The sequence below is a fragment of the Phaethon aethereus genome, assembly GCF_964289735.1.
Source record: "Phaethon aethereus genome assembly, chromosome: 2".
Taxonomy (NCBI): domain Eukaryota; kingdom Metazoa; phylum Chordata; class Aves; order Phaethontiformes; family Phaethontidae; genus Phaethon; species Phaethon aethereus.
This window is the reverse complement of record NC_138582.1, coordinates 49,390,424-49,405,946: the sequence shown is the minus strand read 5'-3', so window position 1 is coordinate 49,405,946 and position 15,523 is coordinate 49,390,424. Positions and strand designations below refer to the sequence as shown.

Below are 15,523 nucleotides of genomic sequence, written 5' to 3'. Positions count from 1 at the left end.
ATATCAGCACTTATATTTCTCTCAAAAACAACAGAGCCAAGAGATTTATTGAGACTGACCAAGTTTTTTAAAGCATTTGGCAGAGCTTGGATTTATCAGGTTTTGGCAAAAGGGTTTTTCCCTGCAGGATTCCCTGACAGCTGGACCCGACAGTGGTGGTAGCTAGGCTGCTGTGAGCAGTGGCCACAGGAGGGAACAGTGCCAGAGCCTCAAGTGCAGCAGTGCCACGGACTGGGCACCATAGCAAAGTACCATGACGTGCTTTAGCAGCCTGCTGTGATGGGAGTCATCCATCCGTGCCCTTCACTAGCTGCCCGTACTGCTCAACTTCCACCTTGCCCTGGGCACCCAACCAGGTAAATACCCAACTCACTGCTTGACTATGTGGCTAGTAACAGAAATAAAAAATGTGAAAGGGAAAATACCTCGCTCATCCTTTTTGTAGTAATTTGGGGGTTGTTTTTTTTTTAAATGTTAGGGTTTTTTTCTGCAGTTCTCATTTTGCAGGGAAACTTTCACAGAAGTGCTATGAATTCATGTGAGTATCAAAAGTAGCACACACAGCTTTATCAAAAGAGAACTATACCACATTTGTACTTATTGGTTATTGGGATAAATTATCCCTTCACTTTTTAAATGGTGAGCACAGACTCTACCATGAATGGCTGGCCTCAACCTTCCCTGCAACAAACTGACTGTGATTACCCAAAGCTCATGCAAATCCCTTGTTGTATAAAGCTATCTGTCCAGAATCACCACCTTGTCCCTCCACCACATTTCCAGGGCATAGCTGTGCACGGCTGCATGATTTTTTTATATTAATTTATTACAGTTTGAAAAGGGAACAGAAGTTTCTTTGTAGGTCCAAACAGTGAATTCAAGAACCCATACCTGACAAATACACTATGGTAATACTTATTTAGTTTGTATTTGAGGAAGAAATGTAGCATTAATATTAATTGTTCAGATCTGAAGAGGCTACACATGGTCACACAGCAAGATGAAGGCAGAGCTGGGGAAGGCCATAAAGCTGAGAAGTTTCTTCCTCCTACTCACTGGACAGTGACACTAGAAACTTACCCTTCGTATTAATGAAGAGTAATTTGTTAGGAACTCCTTGTCCTCAGAGTCTCTTTGACAGCAATCACGTGGGCAGTGATCATACTATGATTCCCATGCAAGTCTCTTGACAGACCTTTTTCCAAGTGCCACTTTATGACCTCAGTTACAAATGCCTAGTTTCCAGGACTTCAGTGGAAATAAAAAAATGATAGAAATTGTTTGTCTATTAGCAAACTTAGACACAACTAGATAGAAAGCAATTTATCCTGAAACCAATCTGGGATTAGAGATAAACCAATTTAGTAAAGTGACAAGAACAAGAATTTTCAGTTCTAATCAGAGCCACAACAACCCCATCTATGAACTGGGGTTTTGACATCAACCTTTCCCATCTGAGGAAGAAAAACTCAGAAGAGTTTGAAGTAAAACTAATTTACATTTGTAAAGCAGCTTGCCCTGCTGCTTTTATTTAAGTATGATGCAGAAACACTGAAAGACAGTCCAGTATCCCAGCTGTCAGATGCACCAAATGAACAGAACTGGAAAAGAGCGCTATGCAAAACCAGCAGTAACCCAACACACCAATACCTTTCATATCCTGGTTGAGAGGTCACTTCCTTCAGGTAGTACAAATAGAAAGCTAATGTATTCCAAGAACACAAAATTATGTCAACAAGACTTGCTACTGCATGAGAAAATGAATTTATCTTCCCCATGCAGAAAATTCTGTGCTAGCAGAGAATTTCCAGCATGGGGATAATTGTTAGGAACTGATAAGGCCACCTTCATGGCCACACCAGGACACTACCACAATGAAGACCAGTCCAATGTATTTAAAAGAAAACTAAGACCTACCATCTATGTCAAAAGTTTTTGGACACCCAGATGCCATGCATGAATCATGGAGTGATTTAGGTTGTCAAGGACTTCTAGAAGTCATCTGGTCTAACCCCCTGCTCGAAGATGGGTGAGCTTCAAAGTCAGATCAGGTTGCTCAAGGCCCTGTTGAATTGAGTTTTAAGTATCTCCAGATCCTCTCTGGACACCTCTTTGGGCATTTGACCACTCTATTGTGAGGAACTTTTTGCCAATATGTTAGTTAGAATCTTGTTCAAAACATCCTGGGAATAACTGTTTTCTGCAAATGGATTTGGTACACAGTTACTTGTATTTAATTTTTAAAGGACAAACAGAATCAGCATTACACAACAGCTACATACAATAGCTAACAGCCATGTCAGGAGGCAAGAGGAACACCTTAATAAATTGGACATGACCCGCAATCCTACAAATAAAGAATGGTTTCAGATTCTAAAGTAATTTTCCTGCAATTATCATGCTGCTAATGAGTGCATTACAAATCCAATATACCTGTACTGGATTTGCCAATAATGTCCTAAGATATTAATCTGTGACTACATTCTTCTAGTAAGCTTTTAAAGTAGTCATGTTACTTAGTTTCCTCTAGTTCTGAATACAAATTTTACAACAATATAGATATGGCAGCATATCTGTGTCTTGAACTTCCTTGAACAATAATTCATTTTTAATAGGAAAGTTGCTGTATTCCACGTTTAAATTAATTGAAATACAATGAGAACATTACTGGTAATCTGACTGTAGTGGCACTGACCAGCCAGTTTTTATAAAATCAATGGTATTTTTAGGAATGCTGAATTGCTTAGATTGTTATTTTCAACTGTTAAAAAAATGGCTTAGCACACTGAACAGATTTTTAAAAAACTTTCTGTTTAAAACGTCTATGTACAAAGAATTAAAAAATGAGAGCGTAATGTAATAACGGAATTGTCTCCAAAAATCCTGTCTGATTGGTTCAGGTGCAAGCTTTACATTACCTATTAGTCTGGCGTTGAATGAAACCTGTATCTGTTTCTGGGTTTAAATTGTATTTAATTTTTCTACGCTTGCATGTTATAAAAGATGCTGTAGCAACAGCCACTTTGACACTGAGTATTTGTGGGGAATCAAATACTGTTTTGCATTCACAGACCAAAGCAAATGCAGGGAATGTCACCAACCTCCAGTAAGTAATTAATTCTCATGAAATGCCCTGTGTTTTAACAGTTATTGCTTAAAAACACTTCTTTTGCAATGAATGGCCCCATATATTTTCACCAAGACACTTTCAGAAATTGATATCCCACTAGGACTAAATTGAATTTTTTATTATTATCTAGCTTTATTACAACGCTCACTAATTGGTAGTTTCGAGGTTGGTACAATCATTCATACAATTTACATTCCCAGATACTGTTTTAAATTGAGTATTTTTCCATTTTTTAAACTTTAAACAAAGTACCTTCAGGGATTAAGATTAAACAATCTAAATATTATTATCTTGAGTACATTTACACGACAGCTTTTAAGTGTCACAAACAGAAAGCAGGCTTGTGCAGGTGTGATCTCCTGAACGACTTAAGCAGATCTAAGCCTGCATGGTGGCTACAAGAGCTATTCCCATCTTTCCGTCTACCCTAGCCATACAGTCCTAATAAATTCTTTGTGTTTATGGTTGTGCATTGTAGCCCACTGAATCAAGCATCTAATTTCTGGAGCGTGTCCAGAGAAGGGCAACGAAGCTGGTGAGGGGGCTGGAGAACAAGTCTTCTGAGGGACAGCTGAGGGAACTGGGGTTGTTTAGTCTGGAGGAGAGCTGAGGGGAGACTTTATCGCTCTCTACAACTACCTGAAGGGGGGTTGTGGTGAGGTGGGTGTTGGTCTCTTCTCCCACATAACAAGCAATAGGACAGAAGGAAATGGCCTCAACTTGCGCCATGGGAGGTTTAGACTGGATATTAGGAAAAATTTCTTTACTGAGAGAGTGGTCAAGCATTGGAACAGGCTGCCCAGGGAGGTGGTGGAGTCACCATCACTGGAAGTAGTCAAAAAACATGTAGACATGGCACTTTGGGACATGGTTTAGTGGGCATGGTGGTGTTGGGTTGATGGTTGGACTTGGTGATCTTAAAGGTCTTTTCCAACCTTAATGATTCTGTGATTAAAGATATCAGGACAAAATGACCCCTTTGGAGGCAGTGTGAAGATAGATCAGTATTTTTACATACGTTTATACACTCAGGTAGATAGATATATGCATATATAGATATATATATAAAAAAAATTGATATATATGGATAATCTACATTTTCAGCTTCAGATAACAGCAAACCTACTGTCATACTGTGTGCTGAGTTGAAGCTTAGCTAATCATGAAACTGTGCAACCAGTGGCATATCTAGCTGTGACTTTTGCTGGTTTGCCTAACAGGAGAAGAGCACACTTTTCTCAACGAAGTAATAAAACATGTGTGTTAGTTTGAAGTGTGTGCAGACAAGACAGTAAGAATATCGTATCATCAAATTTCCTTTGTAACACATTACTGAAGTTAGGCTCTGTTGCCACTAAGGCTTTTAAAATGGCTCTAGGGTCAAGGATAATGACGTAGTAGGTCACCATGGTAACGTTCTTAATACTGATATAATGTAAATGTAATGTTTTACCAAGAGACTAAGATATTCTGTGTATGTATTATTGGATATATGACCACGTGTAGTTCATTAAATCATCCATATACTGAAGCTGTGAAAAGTATGCGTTTGATGGTTTTATTTCGAGCCTGCTTTCCCAAGATGAACTCTCCCAGCCATCATGTCATATTCCTACCAATTCACAGAGTATTACAAAAACTGCCTGAATGTTTACTTGATTTTAATCAACAAAGAGCACTATCTTGCTTAGATTCTTACACAAGCATACTAACTTGTACAAGCATGCTAATTATGAACTTCCATGCTACTACTTAGCGCAATCTCACAGCTCTCTACAGCTTCCTGAGGAGGGGAAGTGGAGAGGGAGGTGCTGATCTCTTCTCCCTGGGATCCAGTGATAGCATGGGAATGGTTCAAAGCTGCGTATGGGAAGGTTCAGACTGGACATTAGGAAACATTTCTTTGCTGAGAGGGTGGTCAAACATTGGAACAGGCTTCCTAGAGAAGTGGCCAATGCCCCAAGCCTGTCAGTGTTTAAGAGGCATTTGGACAATGCCCTTAACATGCTTTAACTTCTGGTCAGGCATGTGGACTAGATGATCACTGTAGGTCCCTTCCAGCTGAACTATTCTATTCTAAAATAGACCTGCCTCTACCTAACAGAGAACACATCAAGACAGACCTAGCAAAATGACTCAGGGTACAGGGTTACAGGCAGCTGAATGATCTGATGTCTAAGGGCTTGCCCACTCCTCCCTCCCCGGTTCTTCCCTCACATTGTTTCCACACGTTCTTCTCCTGGCCTACCTACACCTACCCGTTTACCTTGTGCCGACTCCAACAACTGTCAGACCTTTCTATGAACCTCTTAAACTCACTGATGGAGCACAAAACCATCCAACTGGTTTTGCTGTGTTAGTTTTCTACCACTTTAGAAGTCAGAGCGAACCTCAGAGAGCTCTGACAAGCTCCAGAAGCAGCACAGTGGGAGCCAACATTCAGGAGCAGGAAGGGAGGTGGGAACACACTCCCCATCCGGCAGCCATGTGCTGTTGAATCACTTCCTATGTCACACGAGAGCACATGTTTCTGGCTGCAGTACCACACGCAACTGAACTAACCAAACAGCTCACTGCCACCAAGAAGGGATTCTCTTTTCCTCCCCAGTTCCTCCCTCTTGAAACCATCCTCTCAAAGGGAATATCCAGCAAGGAGAAAGAGGATGTTTAATTTGATTTGTCCCTTTTGATTCTTGGGATGAGGTAACTACACTAGAGTAATGAAATTAGCAAAGGGAAATCACTGGCTGTGATTTTGACATGGAAGCCAACTAAAATCCTGGGATGAGCTCATAGAGATTGGCTGGTGCATAGCCACATCAGTGACAGAAGCACCATAACTCAGCATGCACAAAACCAGACTGGAAGCTACATTTTAAAAGTACTTCACAAAACACTCCTGCATCACCATGGGCTTGTCCTGGATAATCTACACTGTATTCCAGTTTCAGATAACAGTAAACCTACTATCATACTGTGTGCTGAGTTAAATGTAAGAAATTCTGGTTAGAAAGATACAGCTCAAGGAACAAGAATAAATCTCATGCAGTCATTTAAAACATTAGTTGCAGTAATTCATTAACTACCTTCATTAAGAGATCAACCACTATTAGAAATAGTTACCTCATGTATGTCTTTCATCCAGCTTGTTACATTTTGAAAACTGTCCAGGTTTGTGATGTCATATACAAGAACAAAGCCTTGTGCGCCACGAAAATAGCTAGTACTAAGCGTATGGAATCGTTCCTGGCCAGCAGTATCCCTGAAAGAAATTGTAAGAAATCACACACACACAAACAAACAAACAAAAAGATGATAAAACTGCAGAACTCCCACAAAAAATCACTTTAATTACTTTAATTAATCAATCCTTAAAATTAAGGAGTATTGTCCAAATTTTGAATCGTGTACCCTAACATGAAAGGACAAGAGAAGATAAGGATGAGAGAAAATGTGGGTGTCAGATACAGCAGTGAAAGACATACACTGGAAATTTATTTTGAGTAATACAGCCCTACTAGGGACGCTAAACCAGTGGTTGAAGTTTGAGTGTAACTTCAAGCCCACCATTGCTTCTTTATATACATTACCATTAAGATCAGTACAACTTGGGTGATTAAAAAAATCTGGAGTACAAGCCCTGCAGGAGTCACATGACATCCCATATTCTGACAGGCCCTTTGTAAACTGTGACACAGACAGTAAGCTGGTTTAGATGGAAGGTAGGTTTTGTGAAAAAGCCATAAAATACAGGGATGCAGAGATTCCTACACATAATTATGCCTCAAGAAAGCTGTAAACAAGCCTCCAAGACTTTTCTATTAAAACCTGAGATGGAATAATTGCAGATCTAATTCTGGTCAAATAATTAATGTACAGAGTTACTCCCTGAGAAGTTAAATACTGCTAAATATAGGTAACCTTCAGTATTGGATGCCTGGAGAGATGGCTGTCTGGTAGCCCTGTACAGCCTTTAGAAAAACTTCAAAAACAAAAAATAGAGTGTAGGTTCTCAAAGATTCATCTTATTAGCTTTCTCTCAGTGACCCTTTTGAACATGCATTTGATGGGTAATGAAATGTAAAATTTTCTCACTTTATCACTTCCCTCAATGTTCCTACACAATTATATATACTTAATGTGGATCTGCATTGTTTGCATGCTGTAAGTTTTATTGTTAAAGAAACGTAGCGACAACCATCTTTTTAAATTATATTAATTGCTGCAAAAAATATGCTCCCCTAGGCCAAATTCAAATTTTAAAATTACCTAGTAGGAACAATTGCACTTTAGGAAGACAAACAATTAAAAGCATATGAGATTTTTCATGCTGTAATGTAATTTAGTTAGCTCTCATTTGTGATATAAATTAAAACTTACCATATTTGAAGCTTCACTCTTGTATCATTAAATGTTACTGGCTTTACTTTAAAATCAATGCCTAGAAGAAAGAAGAAAATCTGTAACATTTCTCATAATAACATGGATTCCTTTTTAAGATTGTTTCTTAGCTCTCGTTATCATGCAATTTTGAACAGAAAGTGAAAGGGAACTATATCAAACAAAGAATAACTAGCCAACCATATATATTCAAAATGGAAGTTGTAAAAGGAAATTATTCAATGGTGAAAACAACTATGTGGCAATACAGTACACAAATACAATACAAAGCAATGCCAATACAAAGCAATGGAGGGTCAGGTCTAAGCAAAGGTGCAGATACTCTGAAATTACATGTAGGTATTTCCATCAACAGGCAAGTGACATGACACCAGTTTCACGGCCTATGCACAATAATATTTGGTGAATATATTGGTGATTTCAGCTGTTTCCAGTTTCATCACAACAGTGTGGCAGCTATGAATGGGGAGGTAGAAATGCTTACAAAACTGTTACATGTGCACCACCATTTTTCCATCCTTACTTCCAAATCCCTAAAAAAAAAATCGAGGGTTACATGAACAGAAATAGGAATTAGCTGTACTGGTTAAATGTAAAGACAAACATACACTGGATTTCATTCAAAATGAAAAGACTTGTCTCTACAGCCTTAATCACTGTGTATCCCAGATCCAGAGTGACACTCTCCTTATAATTTGTAGTATTTTCCTTTATTATATTATATAATTAGTACTCCATACGTGGCAGATGATACCTGGATTTATGGGTTGTTGAAGATCCAATCTTAATATTAGAATCTGCCAGCTATCAGCTGCTACCTTAGACTGATGCATTTCCTCACAGTTAAAACTTTTTTTTTTCCCTCTAATTACTTTATTGCTGAAATTTGAAATACCGTTCGATAATTTCTCTACTCATTTCTTTTTCCACTGAAAAACAGTAAGGCTATTTTCGTCAATTATATTAAGTGATGTTAAGGTGACACTGCGATAGCTGGCCATACTGCATGGTCAAAATTCCATACGGTCAAAATATGGCTACTGTATGAGGTTTAACAAGGCCAAGTGCCGGGTCCTGCACTTGGGTCACAACAACCCCATGCAACACTACAGGCTTGGGGAGGAGTGGCTGGAGAGCTGCCTGGCAGAAAGGGACCTGGGAGTGCTGGTTGACAACCGGCTGAACATGAGCCGGCAGTGTGCCCAGGTGGCCAAGAAGGCCAACAGCGTCCTGGCCTGTATCAGGAATAGTGTGGCCAGCCGGAGTAGGGAAGTGATTGTGCCCCTGTACTCGGCACTGGTGAGGCTGCAGCTTGAATCCTGTGTTCAGTTTTGGGCCCCTCACTACAAGAAAGATGTTGAGGTGCTGGAGCGTGTCCAGAGAAGGGCAAAGAAGCTGGTGAGGGGTCTGGAGCACAAGTCTTATGGGGAGCGGCTGAGGGACCTGGGGTTGTTCACTCTGGAGAAGAGGAGGCTGAGGGGAGACCTTATCGCTCTCTACAACTACCTGAAAGGGGGTTGTCGTGAGGTGGGTGTTGGTCTCTTTTCCCAACTAACCAGTGATAGGACAAGAGGAAATGGCCTCAAGTTGCGCCAGGGGAGGTTTAGATTGGATATTAGGAAAAATTTCTTCACTGAGAGGGTGGTCAAGCGTTGGAACAGGCTGCCCAGGGAGGTGGTGGAGTCGCCACCTCTGGAAGTGTTCAAAAAACGTGTGGATGTGGCACTTCAGGATATGGTTTAGGGAACATGGTGGCGTTAGGTTAATGGTTGGACTTGGTGATCTTAAAGGTCCTTTCCAACCTCAGCGATTCTGTGATTCTACTTAACATCACTTCAGAGTGACTTTTCACCAGTGGTAATGCCATTTGAGAGAACTAAACAGATTGAAAAAGCACAAAAATTTTATATTAATACTGATGCACTGATTTCTGTAAGAACCTGTCTGCCAAATTACTTTAATCAAAGGAAAGCATCCATGGCAGTAAACCAAAAACGCAGTAGAGGAAACGCTCCCTTCCTTTTTACTGATGGTTCTATTGTGCACAAAACTTTGACAAGTACACTCTCACATGCATGATTCCAATGCTATTAACATTTTTGTGTGTGTATGTGGTAAAAGAGTTCAGGTGGATTTTTTAAATTATTATGATAATCATGTCCTTCACTTGATGAATTTTTATTGAAGCTCCAATGGAAAGGAAAGATGAAATAATATAATTGTTATCTGTAATTAATATTACACAAAGCTTCCATGATGGAATTAATAATGTTGGATGGAAATGTAATTTAAGTCAAATTTGCTCATGTAAGGTGAAATTCCAATGTGATGGAAAACATTTGCTCCTGAAATTCACATGGTTTTGTTTAATTATCTGTATCACTTTCTACAAGTGACGTTAGAGCAGTTCAGAGGGACAGAGTAGGCACTGGGAGGCTGGAACGGTGCTTTCAAATGGTGCATTGGGAATACAGCAAAAAATCATAATCCAGAGGGGGACTCTCAGACCTATAGGAAACAGTTCTTAGTTGACATACATTTTAATAATAAATTTCTATAAGCTTTTTTTTAAATTTATAAAAAGGAAAGCAGAGTGCTGAATCAGACTAAAACTTAATCTAAATTAAAATAAGGCTTATTGACTTCTTAAGTCAACTTCAAAATTTATTGACCTAAAAGGTCAATGAATGTTAGTGAAAAACAGAAGTCAATATGTTCTGCATGCATGAATTGTTCATGTCTTTATATGAAATTTCCAGCAAACTTAGCAAATTGCAAAGACAGAAAAGAAAAATGAGAAATACAATGACAAAGACAGCTCACAGATTTCAGATGCTTTTAGGCCCATGTATTATACAACATGATCAACATAACAAAGCAAGCATTGATTACCACTCTTGAGATAAACGTTATTTGAATGCAACAGCTTGTACTTGCTTCTTTTAAGCTGTGGAATAAAACGAAGAAGGGGTACACTGGGTACAGGTTCAAATTCTCATTGTTATTTCCAAGTTTTATGGACATGAGATTATTTTTTCTTTATATTCCAAATAATAAAAATGCCCATATTAGGACTGAGGCACCTTAAAGATGATTAGGTCTAAAAAGCATTGAAGTAGTCAGCCACAGGGGAATCCATCTGTGAACTGCTCCTCTTTTCCCTCAATATCTATAAAAGTCTTTGGCCATACGCAAAAGTTCTCTTCAAACAGGTCTTTTGCAGCTGGCCTAGAAAATTACAAGATACTTTTCATCCCAATACAGCTGGCAAGTTCCTGATACATAAGGCTCAAAAAAAAAAACCAAAACCAAAAACATCTATCCAGAGAAAAATGCGAGTTTGAGCAGCTTAGCAAGATGCAACAGTGACAGCACGGACAGAAGGTGGTACGTGCCCAGGTGCCTACTTACTGTCATATCGGGTCTTCAACTCTGGAAACAGGGAAGCAGCTGGTATCAATTCCTGTGCCCAAGCTGCTGAGTTTCCAGCATGTTACTCCTACCCATACTTAACTGTTACTAGCTGTTGGTGCATTACTTGGATCAGTCTCTTTTCCTGTACATGTCAAGGAGTATCTGAAGCAGAGTGGTATCTGAGCGGTCACAAGTACTGATAATTACTCTTTGGTAAGAAAAGCAACTCATAGGATAAGATGGTTTAGTAGGAAAGTAAGAGTAACATCCAGCGTTGTTTGGAAAAAAAAAAAAGGAATTAAGATGCAGATTACTACTACGGTTAATACAGGACGTGTTTACCTTCAATATGGTTCATTTTTGTTGATTAACGCTATTTCTTATAAAGTGAGTATCAGGGAATCTACACAGACTTCAGAGCTGGCTCTCTTATTCATCGCGCATTAAAAAAATATGGTTAAATCACTTGAATTTGCAACTTCACTCTTAATGATTTTTTTTTAAATATAGGCATTAAAAAGAAAAGGTTTCCTTTTGAGGAAAAAGTCAAAATAATCTTTTTTTTTTTTTTTAAATCCTAAAGTGGGAGTTGCACCACTTTCAATTATGACAGATTTGGGAGGACTCACACCTCTACAGAAATGTTTCTCACAGAAAACATGTGCTGCAGGACCACAGCCACCATAATACAGCAAAATAACAACCTCACAACTTGTGAGACCACAATCCTGTTCACTTGTACACAAGGGGCTTTTTTGTTCATAAACTTTCTCTATGGCTTTATATGCAATGCCATTGTTTAAACAAAAACATTTATTCTTTATAGTCTATTCATAATACAATGCATCTGCCTTATGATGCGTATTAGTTTAATTAGAAAACTATAACTGCTTATAATTTACCCAAACTGTGTAATTGAACAGGAGGAAGGGCACCGAGCCCTGAGTGTCTAAGTGCTGCATAAAAAGCTTGCAATGAAAATTTACTGTGGAAGGACATGTGTGCCCCCCCCAATACATAATTTTAGGAAAGTTCACTACTACTGGAGCCTACTACAAAATGTTTGGGGATTTTTTTCCCCCTGCAATTACACTATGATTTTTCCTAGTAACACAAACCTGTGATTCATGCTGACAGAGAAATGAGATTTTCAAGAACCTTTTAACTTCTGTGGCTATGACCCTTTGCCACTAAAGAAGGCAGTGGCACGTGATTTTGTCAGGGAATTCATACGGCTGAGAGACTGCACAGCCTAGAGAATCTTCCCTCTACTCAAATCACCGTTCCCGCTGGACAGGTAAGGTGAAAAATGAATTAACATCAGATGAGCATTCAATAGGCTGCATGACAGATAGGGATCATTTGACTGAGCTTGTATGAAACAGGCATCCGGATGAAAACTGTTATTTGTTTTGATGGTGTCAACAAAGAGGGAGAAGACATCATGAACAGAAAACACATTGCACTGTGTCTTCTTCCTTTACAGGCCACAGCCTATAGGCCATGCTCTCAGTTATAGCTGTTTTCATGAAAAAGAAACTTCCACTTTCAACATTACTATTTTGGAAGCCGTGACCCACAATCCCATTCCTTTTAGAAGTCTAAGCTCTTATACACTTCCTAAAATAGAATTAAATGGAACATGGTATTTCAGAAATAACTTTAAAAACACATTCAGGTAACAAATACCACATTTGAGTGATTTGTTTACATTTCAGATAAAAATTTGTTTAAAGAGGTTTTAAATCTCTAAAGAATAGTTTTCAGGAACCTTTATTAGAAATAAAACTAATAACATTAATCTCAGTCCAAAACGGTCACAAAACTCTTTTACCTTAACTATTCTTTAAGCTGTTTCAACCCACAACTTGGAAAATATATTCTTAATATCATCACCATACAAGAGTTTTTGATTCCACAGTGGATTGAATTAAAAGTAATTGTGTCTCAAAATAATAACCTCATGGTCAGGAATCTACACTCCAACACAAAACACATCAACAAAGCTGATGTTTATTTTCATGGCCATTTCTTGGGATTCCTCGCTAAGCCTGCTAACAAGTTGCCTGTGATAAGGATGATTTTCATGACTTTACTGCTAGTTGTGTTCCTCCCTTTTTGTTCCGAGTCGGTTTCAGGAATTGCTTTGCAAGAATGGGCAAGAAAAAGTGGTTTCGGTTCAGTTGCCCTGACGTGGGCTGGTCAAGTCATCTCACATCCATTAAGCATTCCCTGCACCAACTGCTGCCACTGCTACTGCCTGTTATTTACTCAGTTAAGCCAACTCCTTCCACACTGAAAACCGTGTAAAAGAGACATGCATATTCCAAATGCAGGAATACACAATTTCTTGTGCATACTTTTAACTTTCTCTCCAAAAGCACAAAAAATGAAAAATAATTCTTCTACACAGGCAAACTTCTAAAAATGAAAATTTCTACATCAGAAATTGGGAAAAATCTCTGCAGCAAATGAAACCACCGCACCCACGTTACATGTCTTCATGCTGATGACCCAGATTTCAGCATGTGGACAGTCAACTTGCCGTTCCCCATGGCACCGTGGGGCTGGCGTACCACGGCAGCAGGCAGTTCCCAATCACCCTTGATCTGCAGAGGTGTCACGGAAGGCAGCACGGCGATGTAGCACAAGACCGCCTTGGTCTGGCAGGGCTAATTATTCCCATCGCTGCAATGGTGCTGCATTAATAATTGTGCATGCAGTTACCTACAGTAGAAGGTATCTTGACTTTATACCAGTAAAATTATTGGCACAAAGTTAAATCTCTTTCTAACATGAAAGACGGAGGAATTGGGCATTTTACTGAGGTCTGACAACCCTTTGAGGTAGACACTGTTTTCTCTGCACCCACACAGCAACAGGGCCGCCGCCGGGAATCGGGGACAGTAAGAAACAGTAAGAAACATGTTGTCTCTGTAAGTTTAAGAAAAAGAGTAGGTTCCGAACGCCCCAGACGAACAGCAAGGAGAGCGTAACGGCCGGCGCAAAGAGGGTCTGGAGCCAGGGTGACACATTTCCTGACACCCTGGCAAACCTCTGCAAAGTGTTAAGCTGCTAGATGTGACCGAAAAGTTTAACAGAGGGAGATGAGAGACCTCCAAAACAGGCAGTGTCGAGCTGTCCGTGCCGGGAGGGCTGTGTTTGAAGCGTGCACGCGCGGCCTGCGGCGCACCCGGGGAGGACAGGAGAAGGAGGAAGAGGAGGAAGAGGAGAGGGAGCGAAGCGGCCGCCGGCCCCTGGCGGCACAGGCCAGGCCCGCGGGGCGTGCGGCCAGCGCGGGCGTGCCCGTACAGCCGCTCGCCACCGGCCGGCGGGGCCCCACTTGGCGGAGGGCTGCGGGCGCCGGCGGCTCGCCGCGGCCGTGCGGCGGGCTGGCGGGCACCGGCACGGAGCGAGGGTACGGGGCGCGGAAGGGCGGCAGGCCGGCGGGTGCGCCCGGGGCACACGGGCAGGTGTCAGCCCGAGGGCTGCGAGAGAGCGCCGGCAGAGCCGGCTGCCTGGGGGCCGCCCCCGGCCCGCGGTCACTCACCGATCGTGGCCAAGTAGGAGGAGGCGGGAGCCCCGGCGGGCAGCGAGCCGGGCTCCGTGTACCTCCGCAGAATGGAAGTCTTCCCCACGCAGGACTCCCCGGCCATCACGACTTTAACCAGCAGCGGCGGCGGCTTCCCCGCACCGCCCTGTCCCAGCCCCGCCATGGCGGGCGACGAGTGCCGGCCAGGCCGGGCCGGGCCTGGCCTGGCCGAGCCGAGCCGGGCCAGGCCGGGGTGGGGCGGGGCGGGGGCTGCCGCGCCGCGGGCCGCCCCGCTGCGGGGGAGCGGGCACCGCCCCCGCCCGCGGTGTGGGGCGGCCGGGTTGGGGCTGGGCGCCATCTCCGGCGGCCGCACAGGTGGGGCGGGCCGCACGGAGCTCCGGATGCTGCTGTGGGGCGCTGGGCTGGGGGGGCGCGGGACCTAAAACGGCTTTTTCAACCGGTTTTGGAGAATAAAGCATGTATCACCTTTTTTTTTTTTTTTTTGCAATCTGTCTGAAGGTTGCCGTCGTTATACCAGCCAGAAATCTGTGCACGTGCTGTGGAAAATACAAAACCGGTCAAGCTTTAAATTATTTAATTCCTGTGGTCGTTAAAAAGATAAAAACTGAGACCAAAATGGTTGACGTGAGGTAATGCCGCACTGTAAGCCGATGCTGCGGCCTGCAAGCAGTCCCAGAGCTGCCACGGCGGCCGGGTCTGTTCTGCTGGTGCACCAGGACTGTGCTCGCCCACCCTCTCCAGACCTTGCCTTCGCTCTCCCTCAGCGGCCACTGATTGCCTTCAGATGACTGACAGATGTTTCAGATGATTGACAGATGCTTCAGATGACAGCCGCTTGCGCGCAGCGTCCATCGCCACACTGAACTGTGCTGCGGGGACATATTAGACCTCTTGCAGACCCTGTACAGGCTGCCACACGCTGCCCTTCAGCCACTGCCCTGGATTAGGGTTATGAAATTATGTGAAGACGTGCTTTTCTCGTGAAGTTTCATCACTGGGGAAGAAAGAGAGAACTTTCACAACCC

At 41.9% G+C, this 15,523-nt stretch overlaps 1 protein-coding gene across 1 annotated transcript in view; it reads right to left on the bottom strand.

The window, feature by feature from the left end:
• Nucleotides 1-15,306, bottom strand: part of LOC309417879 (ras-related protein Rab-10-like) — a gene marked incomplete at its 3' end in the record, with an annotated part of 33,226 nt that extends 17,920 nt beyond the window's left edge. Inside the window, exons 1-3 of the mRNA XM_082015460.1 lie at nt 14,496-15,306; nt 7,511-7,571; nt 6,254-6,392 (exon numbers count right to left, since the gene is read on the bottom strand). Coding sequence (XP_081871586.1) covers nt 6,254-6,392; nt 7,511-7,571; nt 14,496-14,835 — 540 coding nt within the window. The 5' untranslated portion in view covers nt 14,836-15,306. The remainder of the gene's footprint in view (nt 1-6,253; nt 6,393-7,510; nt 7,572-14,495) is intronic.
• Nucleotides 15,307-15,523: the final 217 nt, after the last annotated feature.